Source organism: Xenopus laevis, chromosome 9_10L, assembly GCF_017654675.1.
Source record: "Xenopus laevis strain J_2021 chromosome 9_10L, Xenopus_laevis_v10.1, whole genome shotgun sequence".
NCBI classification, from domain to species: Eukaryota; Metazoa; Chordata; class Amphibia; order Anura; family Pipidae; genus Xenopus; species Xenopus laevis.
In genome coordinates this window covers 128282709-128303599 of record NC_054387.1, presented here as the reverse complement: position 1 = coordinate 128303599, position 20891 = coordinate 128282709, and the positions used below count along the sequence as shown (strand labels likewise).

At 39.8% G+C, this 20891-nt stretch overlaps 2 protein-coding genes across 6 annotated transcripts; both read right to left on the bottom strand.

Moving 5' to 3' along the window:
* Positions 1 to 234: 234 nt before the first annotated feature.
* On the bottom strand, positions 235 to 8686 carry LOC108701745. 2 transcript variants are annotated; one of them, XM_041577084.1, is made up of 5 exons: positions 8544 to 8686; positions 3404 to 3685; positions 2311 to 2523; positions 1736 to 1761; positions 235 to 904 (listed from the first exon to the last, which is right to left on the bottom strand). In XM_041577084.1, exons 2-5 carry the CDS (start codon positions 3675 to 3677, stop codon positions 803 to 805), a joined length of 615 nt encoding a protein of 204 aa, XP_041433018.1. In that variant the 5' UTR covers positions 3678 to 3685; positions 8544 to 8686; the 3' UTR covers positions 235 to 802. The 2 variants fall into 2 exon arrangements, with proteins under 2 accessions (XP_041433018.1, XP_018092255.1); XM_018236766.2 differs by lacking the exon at positions 8544 to 8686 and adding an exon at positions 5575 to 5908.
* A 2610-nt stretch (positions 8687 to 11296) lies between these two features.
* On the bottom strand, positions 11297 to 20275 carry LOC108701744. 4 transcript variants are annotated; one of them, XM_018236761.2, is made up of 5 exons: positions 19886 to 20275; positions 14354 to 14635; positions 13634 to 13846; positions 13379 to 13404; positions 11297 to 12148 (listed from the first exon to the last, which is right to left on the bottom strand). In XM_018236761.2, the coding sequence occupies exons 2-5, from the start codon at positions 14625 to 14627 to the stop codon at positions 12053 to 12055; spliced, it is 609 nt and encodes a 202-aa protein (XP_018092250.1). In that variant the 5' UTR covers positions 14628 to 14635; positions 19886 to 20275; the 3' UTR covers positions 11297 to 12052. The 4 variants fall into 4 exon arrangements, with proteins under 4 accessions (XP_018092250.1, XP_041432972.1, XP_041432971.1 ...); XM_041577038.1 differs by having other exon boundaries at positions 11297 to 11934; XM_041577037.1 differs by lacking the exon at positions 19886 to 20275 and adding an exon at positions 15135 to 15274.
* Between the last annotated feature and the right edge of the window lie 616 nt (positions 20276 to 20891).

Below are 20891 nucleotides of genomic sequence, written 5' to 3'. Positions count from 1 at the left end.
AGAACTTTCATTTGAAGCAACATAGGGGGTTCATCACAGTGAGGACAGTGAGGTTGTGGAATGCACTGCCGGGTGATGTTGTGATTCTGATTCAGTTAATGACTATAAGAGGGACTTGGATGATTTTTTGGACAGACATAATATCAAAGGCTATTGTGATACTAAGCTCTATAGTTAGTATAAATATGGGTATATAGAATTTAATTAAAAGTAGGGTGGGGTGTGTGTATGGATGCTGGGTTTTCATTTGGAGGGGTTGAACTTGACTTTGTCTTTTTTCAACCCAATTTAACTATGTAACTAACTATGTAACACAAATAAAACTCAATAAAATCAAAGAAAACATTTGTACACTTTCCATATCTTTTCTGCATTGTTATAAGAAATTAAGTACCATATTAGCAAGGGTATCTTTGGACATGGCTAACATTTAGCATACCAAGAGCCCCTTAGCTCTCCAATACTTGCGCCTCTGGCACTGGTTAATGGTTTCTAATGTGTAACGTGTGTAGCACGGTGAGCTGTCCATGGATGTCATTTAATAAATTATCATGTTGTTTAAAAATATTCACAACCCAATGAACTAATTTTAATAGGGAATAAGTGGGAATGTGACCTTTTTTTTGTTGTGTGTGTGGAAATACCAAAACTTCAGTATCCATCACAAAATTCTGCCTTCTAGGTTCTTTGTTTAAAAGCCATTGTGAAGCATACAACACAACCCACTGTAGCATTACGCTTCCCCTACAACTTTATTCTAAACATCTTGGCCGTGCCCATGGTCATTGTGTTCTTCAGGTCGTTAATGCAAAGGTATTTTACAGCTGTATATTAGTACACCTGCAAAGAGAAGCAAAAAAACTATTCCTATAACCATGGTGCCAATTGCGCAAGGAACATTCATCTGAAACAAAAAACAAGAGATATGATGACCATCTTGAACCAATATGTCGGCTTCTTCAAGCAATAGCAATCGATCAATGGGTTTGTCATTGCATATCTATCCAAAGAGGTCAAGAAACATTTTGGGGCTAATTGATGAATAGAATAAAGAATAACCATGGACCATTTTTTTATCTGTAGAAATAATTTAAAAAAAAATCAACTGGACTTGGTGTTTTTTTTTTCCTTGAAGATGTTTCACCAGTCATCCAACTGGCTTTCTCAATTCAGAATAACTTGTAAATCTTCCTTTGAGAATATATATCCTCTGGAATGTAGCTCCAATCAGCATAATCTGGTGATCAGATTCTGATTCTGAATTGAGAAAGCCAGTTGGATGACTGGTGAAACGCAAAAAAACACAGCAAATCCAGTTGATTTGACTTAATTTTATAGATATACCATGGCATGGATGAATGAATCTTCACAAACTTTTTTTTTAGTTTTTGCAGTTTCCAAAGAGCATAGAGCTTTCCAATCTGTCGGTTGTATGCTCCACCCAGTAGTAGATGCAGAGTCTTTTATTACATTTAAATATTTAGATGTTGTGGGTTGAGTCAAAAATATATAAGTGACTAAAAGTATCTCTCAACAGGACCAGGAACTAGGGGTAGGAGGCAACTGTGCAAATAATTAACTCTAAATAAAGTGAGAGGTATCTTTGGGCCCTCATATAATCCAGTAGACTCATGTTAGTCATCAATTGAAGGGCACTGGAAAAGTGGACTGAAAAAATGGTGGTTGGTCAGTTCTTTTAAGATGATGTTAAACAGTTATGAGAAATGTCACTTACATAACATTGTTTCCTTTGATGATGATCTGTCAGGAAGAAGAGAATAAAAGTAATCAAACTAGGAATATGTTTATCCTCTGAGAAGACTTTATAGGAGAACTGATGTTCAAGAAAGAATTAGTCGGCACTTTACACATTAAGTTTTGGGCTTCTAGTATCAGCCCAAGGCCACCCTGCCCCTCTAGCAATAAAGATCTATACCTACAAAGCATGTGATTATCTTAAGAGCTGACTCACAATACACAACGGATGTTCAATACAAATATTGTGCAAATACATTTTGATGATTTCTGATGACCGCTAAGCTTCTCTTCTTAAAAGCAGCCCAGAAAACACTGATCTATAATTACAGCGTCCTGGACACTCATAAGATGGCCTAACAACAGCCAAGTTGTGTAGCTGTTGTGGAGAACTTTAAATGCATGTAGAACTGTTTTAGGCTTTTTTTAAAGAAGGCAACATTTGACCAACATTTAATCATTTGAACACAAACATCTGCATGGTTGTCTCATAGTCTGAAAAGGTCAACTTAGCAATGAGAAATGGTCAGACTCGGGTGACAGCACAGTATTTACCTTTTATTATTTTGATGAGTTGTTCCACTTTGGGGTCAGGAATCTTTTTCTTCTTCTGATTACCTAGAGGTATCCTTTCTTTCTCCTTGGTGCTGAATAGGAACACATCCCTTGCCAAACGCCTTAAACTTGGCTGCTCATTTAGGATTCTGTCCTTCTCAGCAGAGTTGCTGTCCTCCAGGTCATCGATCACAACAATGACATTCTCTTTCCCTGTGCAAAAGAACAATCACTCAGGTGACTGACTTGCAGTAAAACAACACATTTATACCTGATATATGGTGAGAGATTGTGCCCAGCATTGTTGAGTAGAAGACCCTTTCTTTTTTTACTCTTTTCATACACGTTAGTCTCTTGGGGCACAATTGGATCTCATTGCAAGAAGCCAGAATGTGGTGTTTCCTGGTTGAGTAGGGTTGAGTAGGGACGTGATATAAGATCGCTGGAGACATTGTCATCCAAACATGGCCTTAATGTCCTTATTTTGTGGATGTGAAAAGAATTTTGGTGGGTTATGGGCAGGAAGGTTATAGGAAGGACAGATATGACTTAGAATGAAAGGTTGTGGACCATGTGGTTCCAACGTTTCTAGTCCTAACTGCTGGAATGTACTTCAGGAGACTCATATCTATTATTCTCACGATATACCTCCTTATACATATTTTCATGGAGATATATTGCTCCCTATTGTATCTAGCTAGTTCATTGTGTGAGATTGTAACAGAGTCATAACTCAGAGCAGATATTCAGATTCGGTTCGGCCAGGCAGAAGGATTCGGCCGAATCCTGCTGAAAAAGTCTGATTCCCAAACCGGATCCTGGATTCGGTGCATCCCTAATAGATTATATATTTCCGAGAGGTATGTAGACCATATATTTTCACCCTTTGATAAATATTAAGTGCTATCAAGCCACATTGTACTCCTGCCAACTGTATGGAGAGTTTTTCTCCAATATCTTCTGTCTGGGTCTTCAGGCCTCTCAGTGATGTGTTTATGAGTGTTGTGATTGAGTTTTCTATTCTTTTTTCCTATTATATTATATTAAACTTGACCAGATTCAAAACATGGAGGTTCTATGACATTATCCTTACCTAGCATATCGTGCAAAATTTGGAGTTCATTGTCGTACAATGAGTCTTTTATATTGGTCAGGTTCAACCTCCCCCTATTCACTGTGTGATACAGAATGGCAATAGTGCATTTGGGCACCTCCTCTCTAAAGTTTTGGCCACTGTCATTGGCAATGTGCACCGGTCGGATGTCTGGGACAGAGGAGTGTGCCGATTCAATCAACCACTGATACTTGGTCTGATCAACTCTGGAGAAGATTCCAAGCAATGGCTTCTTTATTTGGCCTCCAGTCATTCTTCCTTCTGAAGATAAAAATATTATAATATAACGGCTAATGAGTTATGTTTGTAGTTTTTGTGCAAACTGAACACTCAACAGTATGAGATAATGCCGTGGAATATTGGAATTATATGAAACTAACAAGGAAAGGGGGATACAGGCAGTACTTGGGGACAAGGGTGCTAGAAGTAGACAGTGATGGAGTCCGGCTGGGTATTGGGTAAGAGTTGGGTAAGGGGAGGTAACACAAAGAAATAATTAATTCATATGCATTTAAAACCTTCTAAGCACTTTTGCAATGTACATTCATTATTTATTTTGTTTTTATTTCACGGTATTAAGAGATACATGCACTGTTAATATGAATGAATTTTGTCTGACCACCAAGTAGTCAAGGAAGTTGTCTGGAGAAAATATTTATTTTTTTTAAGATTCCAAGATATTAAAGGATACGTGTACCATTAACATTAATGAATTTTGTTACAACAGCGCCACCTGCTGACAACTTCCTTGACAACTTGGTGGTCAGACTGGTGGGAAACTGACCAGCAGGTGGCGCTGTTGTAACACAATTCATTTATATTAACAGTACATGTATCCTTTAATATCTTGGAATCTAAAAAAAAAAAAATAATGAATGTACATTACAAAAGTGCTTAGAATAGCATCCGCATTCATTTTATATTCACCTTTTTAAGGTTTACTTATCCTTTAAATATAATGTACAGTTACCTGCATTTGTGTCTGTGTTCAAAATACCATTCTTGTATGGCGGTGGAGGACGCCATTCAATGCAATACTTAAGTACTAACAAATCAAAGGTAAATTGTGATATGGGCTGTCAAAAACCGTTTTCTTACACTAAATGAGAACATTTAAAGCAAAGAAATTTTCAGAAGAAACAGAGGAAATCTGTAAATGTTTTTTTTTTCATGTTGCTTTTTTTTTGCCTTTTGAAGAGCAAGTATTTGAAATGAGCACCAGGCCGAGGCCAGATCCTTGAATTGATATCACAATGAGGTGCGAGTCAGGAAAGCTGACAGATTCAGAGAAGGAAATAGATACGTTTATATTTTACACTGTAGCACACCCTTGAGTGAGACTAATATATATATATATAGTGAATAAAGTACCCCCTCTTGTAAAATATAAGGATATTATTAGTTACCGAGGTGTTTCATGACCATATAAAAACACGAGGCCGAAGGCCGAGTGTTTTTATACAGGTCATGGAACTCCGAGGTAACTTCTAATATCCTCATATTTTACAACTGGGGGAACTTTATTTATTATAATACACAAATTTCAGTGAGTCATGTGACAGAAATGACATCAGAACTCACCGTTTATAACTGATGACATCACTACTCACCGTTTATAAGGATATTATTTACAGGATATTCATCGCTTTTGTGTATTATATATATATATATGGGTAACTCCAGCACGCTCAGTGACACCCCATTGAACGGACCGCAATAATGATAAACAGTGATATCCCTTTTCTTTATTAAGCGTAACAAATAATCAGCAGGGATCCGACTATGATTTAAAATATTAAAGCAAGATATATATGTATAACAATACACCAACCAACAATGACACCATTTAAATTGCTAATACAAAGTATGCAGAAAATATATATGCTAAATGTTGTAACTTAATTTCCCTGTCACAGTCCCAGATGATTTGTGCACGTTGGGGCCCTTATTGAGTTTAGCTTATTGGCCAATAGCACTGATCCTTTCCTCTGTCGGTTAGCAGTATAACTCTATAAACTTAGTGAAGAAACACTTTCCTCCCAGGTGAGAAATGACTTGGCAGAGTGTATAGTTCAGCAACAGATGGATTAGCTCCTATTGTTTGATAATACACAGTTCCCCAATAGTGTGTGGTGTTGCAGGTTACTCACAGTCTGTGCTCCAAACTCTGTATCACCTTTAGTAACAGACCTCAGATGGGATGCAGGCAGCTCTGTTCTCTAGCAGCTGAAATCACCTGGGCCTCTTTGCAGCATGTCAGACCAGGACTCTCCCACCAACCGCAGGCCGTTTCCCCCTGCTCCCTTTCTGGCTTTTACAGGTGCTAGTCTAGGACTGGAATAGCAGGGTCAGCTTCTCCCAGTAGCAGCTTCCCCTGGGGCAGGATCCCTGCAGATGTCTCTCCCCTCTGGCAGCTCCCACGCAGAGCAGGTACAGCAGGTAGGCAGCAGGCAGCAGCTTTTCCCCCTGCAGGCACACACTTCTCTCCCTTTTTTATAGTCCAGCAGTGTGGTCCTCAAAACATTTTGCGCCCTTTCTTATCATTGCTGGATTAAAGCCCCAGCCAGGCATGCTGGGATATGTAGTCCTGTAGACTGTCTATGCAGCACGTGTTCATGTTTCTTGCTTTAGATAGGGGTGTCACACACTAAGCAAGTTGTCTAAAGCACAACCCATGACGTGGATCGACAAACTGGATTTTCATGTGTATCAGTTTAAGGGATAATGTTTTTGTTAACAAATAACCAATTTCTTGTTCTTTTCTGGCAATAAAAACACAGCAGTACAGTCTTTATTCAGGCTTCTAGATATACCCATGGGATCAGATTCGGGGGCACATTTACTAAGCTCGAGTGAAGGATTCGAAGTAAAAAAACGTCGAATTTCGAAGTTTTTTTTTGGGTACTTCGACCATCGAATAGGCTACTTCGACCTTCGAGTACGACTTCGAATCTATACCATTCGATAGTCGAAGTACTGTCTCTTTAAGAAAAACTTCAACTACCTACTTCGGCACTTTAAACCTACCGAGCACCAATGTTAGCCTATGGGGACCTTCCCCTTAAGCTTTCTAACCTTTTTTTGATGAAGGAAAATCGTTCGATCGATGGATTAAAATCCTTCGAATCGTTTCATTTAAGTGTTGGTCGAACGATTTTTCCTTCGATCTTTCGATCAAAGTAAATGCGGTAAATCCTTTGACTTCGATATTCGAAGTTGAAGGATTTCACTTCGATGGTCGAATATCGGGGATTAATTAACCCTCGATATTCGACCCTTAGTAAATGTGCCCCTCAGTGTCTCACATGCTTTTCTTTTAGCTTTATTTGAAAGGTCTCAGGTTAAGAGTCAAGTCAAGAGTGAGTTTATTGTCATTTCATCCATATACATTTGTACAGTACAGAGTGTAATGAAACAATGTTCCTCTAGGACTATGGTGCTACACAACACAACACAACTTGATGTACCGGACAACAGACAAGAAGTGCAAAAATGTGCAACTCCTGCAAGACAGGACAGCACAGCGCAGGGACAGGACAAGACACACTCAGCAGATGTAATATGTTAAGTAAATAATGCTAAACGTCAGACATGATGGATGAATCATTGTGATATGACAGTAGCAAGAACATGATAAAGAACATGACAAAGTGCAGATGTGCTCATAGGGAACAACGGTATCCAATGGCTATTTATTTATACAATGTCGTACAGTGGCTGTGTAACGTTGTGGTATATACAGTAGTAAGGTCAGATGGAGTGTGTGTGTGAGGGATCTGTCTGGTCCCTAAAGTATTCAGGAGCCTTATGGCTTGGGGGAAGAGACGGTTACACAGTCTGGTAGTGAGGGCCCTAATGCTTCCGTACCTTTTTCCAGATGGCAGGAGTGTGAACAGTGAGTGTGAGGGGGGTGTTGGATCAGCCACAATGCTGGTGGCTTTACAGATGCAGCGAGTGGTGTAAATGTCCGTGATAGAAGGAAGAGAGACACTATGATCTTCTCTGCTGTCTTCACTATCCTCTGTAGGGTCTTGGGCTCCATGACAGTGCAGTTCCCAGCCCAGACAGTGATACAGCTGCTCAGGATGATCTCGATAGTCCCTCTGTAGAAGGTTTTGAGTATGGATGGTGGGAGATGGGATTTCCTCAGATAAAGAGGAGGTATATTGCTCTGACAACTAATGTTAAAATATAGCTCACAAGTCTACTCTCATCAGCTGGATTCATAAGTAAATGTCTCAGGTGGCACCTGCTCCTTTGTCTTGGATCCGAGGAGACCACTGCTAATACATTAAGGCTACAGACTCCCTATGGCACTGGTCCTATACTGGAAAAATACACAGGCAGACCTGACAGCTGAACGCTTGGACTAGAATTATATGTGGTCAATCGATGGACCAATAAGGCACAGATTGCATTCTGAACAGCCAATGATCACATGCTGCAATCTCATCTTGCCATCATTTATATACAGATTGTATCAGCAGTGATGAACACCATCTGTCACCATCTGTACATTTTTTTCCCTGAAACTGGACCAAAATTTCACTGCGGAAAAATTTGACCCAACAAAAAGAAAAGACACCTATAAGAAAAAAACGCCCATGGGCTTTAATGCATTTGGACAAAAAAGGCACTTTAAGAAAAGATGCCTATTGACATGCATTTGGAGCACGAAAAATTGTGACGGCCAATGACTTTTTTCGCGGGACAGATTCACTCATCACTATTTATCAGGAAAAATAACAAGCAGCCTCCATGGTTAAGCTGGGGGTCCCTTTTGTTATTTCTGCATGTTTTAGGTATTTACCTCCTTCTACTGCAATGCACACTTTCAGCTTCACTTTTTTTTATCTCTTTATTGAAATTCAAAGCTTTTCTTGAATTTTCTAAAAAAAAACACTGTGGGTCCTATACTTGGTGTGATATAGAATTTACATTTTTATCAGGACCCAGTTCTCCACCTCCATCACAGACTGTACAAATAACTGGAGGTAGGGCAAGGACCATCTGTTGAGTGCCAGATGGGTGACCAATCAGAGCTTGACACCAGCATTCTTGATTCCCCTTTCCTGCCCACATTCCCTGGAAAAAGTGCTCAAAACCTTTTAGGACTTACCTGGATTTTCGCAGATGATTCTTGACGTTGGGGGGCAGTAACCTGAGTGCCAGGGGACAGGGTCCTGAGTGAATGCTCCGTGCTGTGAAACATTCACCTTTGCTTTATAAAATTAAATAAGCTTTCCTCTCTCCCTCTGCATTACATGAAACTTGTTAAGTCACATACCAATATCATGTATCATTCTGTATACTTTACATATATGGAAACAATGCGTACTATGCTATATTCATACAGTATGTGTGCTTTACGATAAGATGGAGGGGAGTGTCCACATTAGTACTGGGTATAAGTGCTAGGTGAGTTATATGTAGCTTGCTGGACTACAGACTTCCTTCTGATCTCCCCTTTGCCTTCTGACAAGACCCTAACATGGGTGGGGGGGGTTATTTACTTCACCTCATTTTTTTCTGGTTGAGGTTTTTTGGCCAAAAACCTGACTTTTTAGAGGAAAAAACTTGAATTTTTCAAGATTTGTTATACCCCGAAGCTGCTAAAAGTCTGAATCCAAAAATCTCCCATCTCAAACCTGTTGAGGTCATGTAGAAGTCAGTGCCAGATGTCCCTTTTAAAATTTGAAGATCTGCGCTGGGTTACTTCTGATAATCCAAAAAATTCATGGTTTTCAGGCAATAACCCCAAAAAATTGAGCGATTCGGGCGTCAAATTTGAAAAATTCATATGATTTTATTTTTCGCTTGATTTTATCGAGTTTTTTCCGACCTACCTTTTTGAGTTATTTTATTGATTAGCAATAATATGGCTGTTTCATAGTAGAGTGATATTGTGTTGTTCTCTTTCATGTTAAGGTGGACTTGCATTATAAGATCCGCTCCATTGGCAAGGTCAAGGTCTTTCCCTGATACAGTATGCCGACCAACAACTGGAATAGGGGCTGTTGTGACAATGACCTTATCAATGAAAATCAAACCTGCCAGTTGACATCTGGCTGATTTTCAACCAGATACCGGTCGTGTATCAGAGGGCTCCATACACAGTCAGCTAAACTGCCAAATCAATCTACAGGACCCAAATAGGCAGCTTAAATCTGTCCGTTTATGGCCTCCTTAAAAGTGGGCATAGACGTTGCAATTGTGCTCTTTGCTGGAAAAGATTTTTTCAGGAAAGATTGTTTGTTTCAATACACATTTGTAGAGCTCAATCATCAGATAAACAGATAGAAATAACAGAATTCTAGCTGTATCTGACGAATCAGCACTTTCCAGTGGCTGATCAGGCGCCTTCAAAGGAGTCTGATGCAAATTTTCTGGCAAGCCCAATCGACAAGCCAACCAATATCCAAGTCTTCTGCCAATATCGGTTGGCTGGTCTCACACCATTCATGCACCAAATATCGTACTAAAATTAATTTTGTATGATATTATCAGTGTGTCTATAGTCACCTTAAAGGAGACATTTTGTTTAAAAAATAAGAATGTACCAGTGCATTATTGTAAGGATACCTGGTGGTCTAGTGGTGCGGCTGGGACGCCAGCCGCGCCACTCCTCTTCGGCCGCCATTGCGGCTACTTAGGGGGATTTATACTTCGCGGGATTTATAGTCGCGAGCGCGCATTGGCATGAGATTCAAATGGCTATTTAAGGGAGCTCAGCCAATTCTTCTTTGCCCATGATAGGATTTGTTCCTGGTGCTTCTGAGCTTAAGCTATTTCTGTCTGAACCTGTTTGTGATTCCTGTTGTGACCCTGTTGACTATTCTGACTTCTGGATCCTGACCTTTGCCTGTATACCGACTACCTCTTCTGATTAACCCTCTGATTGATTTCCTGGTTTGACCCTTGCCTGCCTGACTACATTTATTCTCTGCCTGCCTCGACCCGGCCTGATCTGACTACTCCATTGCCTAACGCCTTGTACTACGACCTTCTGTCCAAAGACTTTGCTATACAGTCGTGCCCCTCTGCCTGTCCAGAACCCTCATCTTGCACCTCTCGTTTAAGTCCAGGTGGCATCCAAGTAAGCCGAGGGCTCCTGCCGAGGCCCAAAGGCGGTCACACTACTGGTGAAGCACGAGCCGAGACCAGGGTGCCTGGTGTTTGTTCTGGTGTTGGGTGCCGACCGTGACAATTATACTCATTTAGATATAGCAGAATTGTGCTTTAAAAGAAGTGTTTCAGGCTGATTTATTGAATATTTCTGCAAAAACCCTAATAATCCATCCCTTCCACTTCCTGCTCCCTGAATTCCCAGGCTGTGCACTCAGCTCACTGCACTGTAGGACAGGAACCAATCAGCAGCTAGCAGGACCTGATAGGGAACTGAAGCCTGTCTGTGCTTGTGTGACTGCAGGGCTGTGATTGGCTGTCCCCCTCCTACTGTGCTTCTGGCAGGGACCGTTAGGACACGCCCACCCCTCATTTGAAACACAAACAGGGACCAGTGAACATCTGTAGGGAGCTCCAATAAAAGGGCTAATTTTAAAGATAATATTAAATTTTAGCGCCATGTAAAAGCAACACCATATATTACTGATAATTGCCTACAAAATTAGGGTTTTTCATTTATCCTGTATGTCTCCTTTAAATCTATATTGGCCTGTGACAGCAACCAGACCAGCAAACATCAGTAATGAATGGCATGTTGATAACCAGGATCTGGCTGTGTATGGTTAGCTCCATTATACAGCAGACCTGCCATGTGGAAGCAAATACAAAGCAATAAACCAGAACTTTCTCTTTGAAGATATTATTTGTACACATACAGGTTTGATAAAGGTTCAATACGTCTCATGGTTCTTGTGTTACTTTTACTTTATTATGGAAAATGAAGTACTGAATAACATTTACAGTATTATTACAATATCTCTGGGAATAGCTAACATTACAGGGGAGTTCATGAAGGTGGTTAAATACCAAGACGCATCGGTGCTTCGTGTGGCAATATCTTTGCATGACCATTGCTGTCTGAAACATGGTTGTTGGTTGTAGTCATGTACTATATGTATCAGGCACCATTCATATTGCCTTAAATTATACTCATTGCCTTTCATTATACATCAGAACTGAAAACTCCAGGGTGCAACCTTTATTGTCTTCTTGTTCCTTGTCTGGTTTTCTTCTGTTCCTGGTTTTATCCCACACTCTTTTTGTGAATTATTTTGGTCCTGTTCTGATCTCAGTCTTACTATTATTTGCTGGCCTCCAGATTATAATATAAACAGAAGAGTACCCCAAACCCTGGTGTCCATGAGTGCCCCCTGTGATTAGGCAGCTTTATGTGACACTTTGTTGGCGTGTGCCACAGAAGTACAAGATTTGGGAAAATTGGATTGCCATATGCCTGACATGACATCTGATTTGACATAGAAGGTGCTCTACTTGGTCACATGAAATGCTGGATATATCTCCTCATCAGTGCGGTGCATAATTTACTGTAAATAAGTCAGAAGGTGTTAGTGTCCAGACCAAACACAAACCTGTTTGCTTTCCTTTAGAACTCCATTCTAAACACCTTTGTCATGTTCATAGTCATTTTGTGAGTTCTACTAGTCATTTTAGAGACGGAATCTGGCCAGTGTATATTAGTACACCAACAATGAGAGGCACAGTAGCAATGGCAGCAAGTATTATGCATGGGTAACATATCTGAAACAAAGAAAAGAGATTTGATGGCCATGTTGAACCCAAGCAATAGATCAGTGATTTTGTAATTAGATAACAGAGACCAAAAGGTCTATAAACATTCTGTGGCTAATATACAGTATGTATAGAATGAAAAACAACCATTCAATTGTTTTGGTAGTGCTCTGCACACCTGCACCTCTCACAAGTCATGAATATGAGAAGTGTTTGGTCCTTTATCATGATACTAATGTGGGTCAGCAGAGCAGAGTCTTGGTCTGCTATCAGCCCACAGACTACTTCTCAGGATAGGGATTTTGATTGTGGCTTGCAGAAGCATATTGCTTAGCTTTAGAAAGATGTTAATTTTGATCAGCTGTTCTCTGGCCAGGGGATGTCATGACCTCTTTTGTTCTTCATGAATTTTCTTTCATGGAAGGCAGATGTGTGACCTCCAGATAGGTATTAGAGGCTTAGTTAGATTTACAATCAGCCCAGACCATGCTCTATGGCCAAAGCAAATAGGAAAGGGGACAGAGGGCAACCCTGCCTGGTCCCCCACAATAGCTCAAACATTTCATACTTAGCCCATTTAGCCACCACACATGCTTTGGGGAATGCATATAGGATTTTGATTATTTTTATAAACTGAGAGCCACTTCACAGTGTTGAAGGTCTTGGTCCAGCTAAGGCCCTCCTTCCAGCATTCTTATGGGTAAAGGACAGGTTCATATTTAGGCATTTAGGGTTGGTTGAAGTGGACTGGGCCAGCATGAATCCAGTCTGGTTTGTTTGTTTTAAAGATAGAATGATTTTAATCAGCCAGATCGCTTTTTAATCGTTTGAGCAAGAATTTTTACATTGTCTATTAAAAGCAAAATGGGCCTGTAAGATTCATATTTCAACAGATCCTTACCTGTTTTCAGAATAAGTGTTATTACTGCCTTATATAAATCTCAATTGGTATGCTTTCTGCCCCTGCTGCCTTCCTGTTAGCTAATTACCTCACCAACCTTGAAGACTGTTTATTTTGATCAAGAATTGCCTGACAAGGGTGAGGCTCTCCAGAAACCAATGTAATTGACAATTTGTTAGTATAGAAAGTAGCATAGAAGTCTAGTTCCTATGGTCACTTCAATGTATGAAAAATATTACACACAGATGGATACAGGGTAATGTGTGTTGGTGGAAACCACTTTTTTGGCCAGTTCTTTCTGCTGATGTAAAGTCACAGTTATGAGAAATGTTACTTACGCCACATTGTCTCCTTCTTTGATGATCTGTCAGAAAAAGGAGAACATGAATTAGCAAACCATGAACATATTTATTCTCTTAGAAAACATTTGCTACGAATTTAAAGAGGGCAACATCTGGTTTATACTTCCTAGGCAGCCTCATCTATTTATATGTTTCGATTTTGCCTACAAGTGTAAGCAGCCATTATTGATAATATTACATAATCTCATCTACAGAAGCTAAATGAGAGTGAGTTGACCCTATGATATTTACCTTTTATTATTTTCATGAGGTGTGCCACTTTGGGGTCAAGAATCACATTCTTCTGCTGATTACATAGAGGTATCCTTTCTTTCTCGGTGGTGCTGAATAGGAACAGATCTCTTGCTAAATGTCCTATCCTTGACTGCTCCTTTAGAATTCTGTCCTTCTCACCAGGGCTGCTGTCATCCAGGTCATCAATGACGACAATCACATTCTCCTTTCCTGTGCAAAGTAACAATAATTTTAGGTGACCTGTTGATAATTATTAAGAGCCATCCAGTTAGGTTTGACTCCTGCCAACCATATGGATAGTGTTTCTCCAAAATGTCCTATCTCCTGTTTCTGGGTCTACTGGCTTCTCAATGACATGTTCATGAGTGTTGCCTCTTCCTCTTTTCCTTTCAACTTTTTTCAAGTGGTAACAAGAATGTGTTTTGCTTTTATGTTATATTATAATACACTTTCACTTTTATTACCATTGACCCAATAATTCCATGTATGCAGACGTTGACATTATCCTTACCTTTGTCTACAGGCTTCTCAATGACGTGTTCATGAGTGATGCCTCTTCCTCTTTTCTTTTCAACTTTTTCAAGTGGTAACATAAATGTGTTTTGCTTTTATCTTATATTATAATACACTTTCATTTGTATTACCATTGACCCAATTCAGAACATGGAGGTTCTATGCCTGTAGTTCTATGTATGCAGAAGTTGACATTATCCTTACCTAGGATATCGTGCAAATATTGAAGTTCAACGTCGTACAATGAGTCTGTCACATTGGTGATGTTCATCCTCCCCCTGGTCAATGTGTGATACAGAATGGCAAAGGTGCATTTGTGAACCATCTTTCTGAAGTCCTCGCCACTGTCATTGGTAATGTGCACCGGTCGGATGTCTGGGACAGCTGAGTATGCCGAGTCAATCAACCACTGATACTTGGGCTGATCATTTCTGGAGAAGATTCCAAGCAGTGGCTGCTTTGTCTGAAATCCAGCCATTTTCCTTCCTTAAAAAACATTTTTACAACAATGAGTTGTTTTTGAAGTTATCTACAATTGAAGTTATTTTCAACAATTCCATTTATTGGTAGTGCTTTCTGGGCTACTGTGCTGCCATGTGCTTCCATGGAGGTCCTGGTTGAGTCCCAGCAAGATATAGCTCAGTAAAACAAGACAATAACAGCTGCTAATGCCATGCTACTCCATACCATCATCGATCACCATTATATTGAATATACAATTGTAATCAGTAGTGCTGCGGAATAATAATAGGTTAGGACTAACATGGATATGCGGATACAGGGAGTACTTGGGGACAGGGGTGCTAGAATAAAATAGGGTTGACTTCATCTGGGCAATGGGGGAACTCCAGCAACACCAACCATTTTATTTATTCATATTTATTTAATTATTATATACAGTTAACCTGCCTTTATTGTCTTTGCTGCAAATGCTTTGATGCTATTCATGCTAGATTGATAGGAAGGACGATAATCATTGTAATACCTTGTGAGCAGAAGTGAGGACCAAGGAGGTTCTTGACACTGGAGAACAGGCCAAAAGACCAATAACGCAGTGTCCAGAGGGTTAATCAGTTTGCTGTTCAAAAGCAGGTTAATGGTCAAGGCAGGCAGCAAGCAGGGACGTCAGGCAGTGGGTAAAGAACCAGAGAAATCAGTAATGATGAACAATATGGAGCACACCCAGGAACTTTCAAAGAAAGATCTACTAACAGGCAACTTGGGTCTTTGGCAGCAGAATATGCTAATGAACAAAGGTAAATTGCTAATTTCATGAATATCGATATGCCTGTAGTAAGAAAGCCTGTTTTTATGCACTTTTAAAGGTGCAGATTCTTCACTGGTCACATTCTAGTGGACATCCAAAGAAGCCCCAAAACTGAACAGCACCAGTTATCACTTCTATACAACAGTCTTTGTTTGCAGTTAAGATAACTGGTACTGTTCAATCTTTCGAAATCATTTCAAATGCCTTTTCTTACACATATTAAGAAACCATTAATGCCAAGAGTATATTATAGGCAAACAGATAAAATCTATAAATGTATTAAATATCTTTTTTATTATTTTTTTCATGCGGCTGGCAGGTAATGAGGAAACAATTGATGAGAGCTACAGCCTGATCTCAGAATTGATAACACAATGGTGCAAATGCCAGAAAAGTTGACAGTTGAATGTCAAAGTGCAGGACGCAAAGTACAAGTCTTGATTTCACACTAAGCACATTGGGGCAAATTCACGAAGCGCCGAACGCTAACGTTACTTCGCTAGCGTTTGGCATTTTCGTTACTGCGCATATTCACTAACGAACGCTGGCGTAGTTTCGCTAGTGTTACTTCGCACCCTTACGCCTGGCGAAGTTTCGCTAGCGACGTAACTACGCAAATTCACTAACGCGCGCAGTGTACTGAACGCTACCTTTTACGTTAGACTTCCTTCGCCACCTCAGACCAGGCGAAACGCAATAGAGTAGATAGGTATTGCTTCAAAAAAAGTCAAAAAATTTTCTAAGTCCCAAAAAACGCTGGCATGTTTTCTACATTATGGGTGATAGGCTGAAAAAGATCGAAAAAATTTTTGGGGCTCCCCTCCTTCCCCCCTACATTTCCTGACTCATGGCAACTCACCTAGACAGTGGGCACATGTGTAAGGCAAAATAAAAATTTTATTTGATGTTTTGAAGCTTTTCTAGCCATTTGTAGTGCTGATACGTATTCCTCCATTGAAATTTGAATTTGGCGCCGTATGCAAATTAGCCTTCGCTAGCGTAACTTCGCTTTACTTAACAAATCAACGCTAGCGCAACTTCGCAACCTTACACTACCCCTGAGCGCAACTTCGGATTTTAGTGAATTTGCGAAGCGCTGGCGAAACTACGCCTGGCGAAGTGCGGCGAAGTGCGGCGAAGTTACGCCTGGCGCAACTACGAATCTTAGTGAATTTGCCCCATTGTCTTCAGGGAACCCCCAGACAAATTGGATTTTAATTATCACAGGTTACAGGGATAATGTAATTCAAATACAGGGATAATGTAATTTAATGACAAAGTATTCACTTGTACCTGAAAACATGCATATTACAGGTATGAGACCTTTTATCCAGAATATTCAGGACCTGGCGTTTTCCGGATAATGGATCTTACTGTCATTTGGATCTTCATGTAAAATCATGAAAATCATGTAAACATTAAATAAACCCAATAGGCTGGTTTTGCTTCCAATAAGGATTAATTATATCTTAGTTGGGATCAAGTACAAGCTACTGTTTTATTATTACACAGAAAAATAATAATTTAAATTGAAAAATTAAATAATTTGGAGCATTTGGATAAAATGGAGTCTATGGGACACAGCCTTTCCGTAATTTGGAGATTTCGGGTTACCGGGTTTCCAGGTAACGGATCGAATACTTCTATTATATAATTCCGTTCTGTTGAGGTTTCTTTACTGGCAAAAACAGCCATTTTGCTTTATTTCAGGTACAAGAGGGGGGTTGTGGGTGCACTCCTAAGGCCATATAAAAAAATATATAAATACAATAATCCCCTGTCTAAAAAAAAAAAAACAGGGTTTTTTGTTACAAAGTTATGATCATAAAATTGGTAAGCCGCCATACCACGTCAAGGTAAACCCCATACAGCGGTCCCTAACCTGTTTACCTGCGATCAAAATTTAAAACCTTGGTTTCAATCTGGACTAGATCCTCCCCCGCCACCTGCATATGCGGCTTTTAAAGGGGAGACTGCCCAGACCAACGCCCTTTTAAAAAAAAAAAAATGTGAATGTGAAGAGACTATAATGAAGGAAAAGTAAAGTTGTATATATAAGTGCACACTTGTGTGTGTATGTGTGTGAGTATAAGTATAGGTACAGGTGTGAGTATAGATTTAGAGGGAGATGAAAAAAGAAAAGCTAAATGTGGAGTGTAATAGGTGTAATGTGTGTGGGTCTGTGCAAGTGTTACCTAGTGATAAGTGCAATTATTATTAATCCTTGGTTTGGGCAGTTTCTCTCCCTTAAAAGCCACAAATGCTAGCGGCTGGGGAGGCTTTGGCCTTTTTATTACCAACGCCTGTGAGACACCCATTACATTTGTTGCACTTATCACTAGGTAACACTTGCACAGACCCACACACATTACACCTATTACACTCCACATTTAGCTTTTCTTTTTTCATCTCCCTCTAAATCTATACTCACACCTGTACCTATACTTATACTCACACACATACACACACAAGTGTGCACTTATATATACAACTTTACTTTTCCTTCATTATAGTCTCTTCACATTCACATTTTTTTTTTTTTAAAAGGGCGTTGGTCTGGGCAGTCTCCCCTTTAAAAGCCGCATATGCAGGTGGTGGGGGAGGATCTAGTCCAGATTGAAACCAAGGTTTTAAATTTTGATCGCAGGTAAACAGGTTAGGGACCGCTGTATGGGGTTTACCTTGACGTGGTATGGCGGCTTACCAATTTTATGATCATAACTTTGTAACAAAAAACCCTGTTTTTTTTTTTTAGACAGGGGATTATTGTATTTATATATTTTTTTATATGGCCTTAGGAGTGCACCCACAACCCCCCTCTTGTACCATTTTGCTTTATGGTAGGGATATTAGATATAATGTAGGTACCAGATGTCTCAGAGAGTTTACAGGTTACTTTATTTGAAAGGCATTCACTCCAAGGGTTAGATTTACTCGAGGGCGAAGTTGCTAATGCTAGCATCAATTCGCTAGTGTTATCGCCCACAGGGACATTGCCAATTTACTAAGGGGCGCAGGAGTCACTTCGCCAGTGAAAGAGACAGATGCTAGCGCTCATTCGCACTCTATCGCCAGGTGACGTTACTCCACAAATTCAATGAAATTCAATTTTACTGAACGTTACCTCTTTCACCAGACTTGCCTTCACCAGCTCAGACCAAGTGAAGTGCACTGGAGTACATAGGACTTCCTCAATCCTCTGTTACTTACATCATATATTTTAGTGGAAAAAAACGCTGGCGTCTTTTCCTTTTTTGAGAGTAATAACCTGCAAAAGTCCTTAACATTTTTTTTTGCTAACCGGGTTCCCCCATATATTTTCTAACATATGGAACATAAACTATACACTGGGCTCATGTGTAGGGCATTATAACAACTCTATTGTCTTTATTAAGGTTCCCTGGACTTGTGTAATGTATTTACTACAACATACGTCCATTCAACTTTAAATTATGCAAATTAACCTGAGCGCAAGACCTTTCGCTTGGCAGAAATGAACACTAGCGCATCTTCGCTTTCAATTTCTCGCATTGCCAAAGTATTGCTAGCGAACGCAACACAACGAAACTCCACATTCCAGTGAATTAGCGTTGTCTAAACAAATTTTCACCTGCCAATGAATAAATTCCCCTTGCACGTATTCTCTGTGAATTTCCACATTTCGCCGGCGGCAAATAAATTCGCGAATGTCCTGCGAAAATTTGTCGGTGAAAGTTCACCAGCGCCAATTTCCAATTTTCAAGATTCTTTTGTGAAAACATTGAAATTGCTTGATTTTTCTGTGAAAACTTTCTAATTGTTCGATTTTTTTTGTGAAAATGGTCGAATCGCGAAAATTTTCGCGAAAACGTTCGATTTTCACGATTTATTCATGAAATCTTTCGAATTTCACGATTTTTTTGTGAACTTTTCAATTTCACGATTTTTTGCCATTTCGCAAATCCCAAATTTTGCGGCAAAGCAAAACGGGACAAATTCGTCCATCACTACTGGCGAAGTGTAGCGATGGGTGCGAAGCAGTCGCTGGCAAGTTTTCGCCCTCGAGTAAATCTGCCCCCAAATCTCATCCTAACTGACCTTGAAGACAGACTTTCAAGATGACGTAAGGAGGCAACTGCCTTAGGACTGGGCCCCCAAGCCCGTAAAGCTCTACAATATGGGAACGAGTCTTCATTGTTCCACTACTACCTGCAAATCATTCCAGCGAATTAAGGAGCAGCAATTATTTATTTCTTTATAATATGTCCCTACTATGAGTGCTATTGCCACATTTAAAATCCACATTAAGTTCCATATAAGGTGAAGGAATGTAGATGTTTATCATGACTTAGTCCCTCGCCCAACATCACGGACTGTACCAAATCCCAACAACTACAATAAGCACCACCCGTTGTGTCTCCATAAATGATATAATCTCCTTTCCTGTCCACTTTCCCTAGAACAAATGCCCACGACATTTTAGGACTTACCTGGATTTTCTCAGGGGATCGCTGGAGCTGGAGACAATAGCAAACGGATAGGATCCTGCCCAAGGCTCTAAGTCCGGTCAACCATTTACTTTCAGAATGAAATAACCTTTCCTACCCAGTTCTGCATAACTTCAGACTTGTTGGGTCACATACCAGTAGGTTGAACAAGGATTTGCATATTTGCAGGGTATTATTTTAAGCTTAGGGAGGCTGTAACTTCTCTGATACAATCATACATACACTGTTAGATCATCAAATGCCAGATATCCATAAACAGTATTATGATAGGTGATTTACATCTAGCTTTCTGTTATTTTTAAGTGTAATTAAACATTACATTTAGTTTTTTTGGGGGGCTGGGCTGCAGTCTTCCCTCTCTCCTCCTATTAGCCCTCTTACTAGAGCATGAGGTGTTTCCTTATATTATTACTACAGGTATGGGACCTGTTATCCAGAATGCTCGGGACCTGGAGTTTTCAGGATCTTACCTGAAGTCTACTAGAAAATCATATAAACATGAAATAAACCCAATAGGCTGGTTTTGCCTCCAATAAGGATTAATTATAACTTAGTTGGGATCAAGTACAAGTTACTGTTTTATTATTACACAGAAAGAGGAAATAATTTTAAAAAATTTGTTATATTTGGATAAAATGGAGTCCATGGGAGACGGCCTTTCCGTAAATTCAGAGTTTTCTGGATAATGGGTTTCTGGATAATGGATCCCATACCTGTAGTATATAATTCCCCTTGAGAAAGGCTTCACGCTGAAACGTTGGGGTAATTCCCATTCTTTTTTGAGGGTGTGAGCTTCCTTGTATTTCTTGTTATTCTGGTTATGATAACAGTAAAACTGTGTATTTTGAACCACCTTATAGGGGTGGGTTGAGGCTTTTTGCACTTTGTTCAGACTCTTATCAAAAAAGAGTGCCCTCCATTAATCTTTTGTTTCTATCATTAGTAGTATACACAGGGCTGGATTTCAAAATGCTGAGCCCCATGGGCC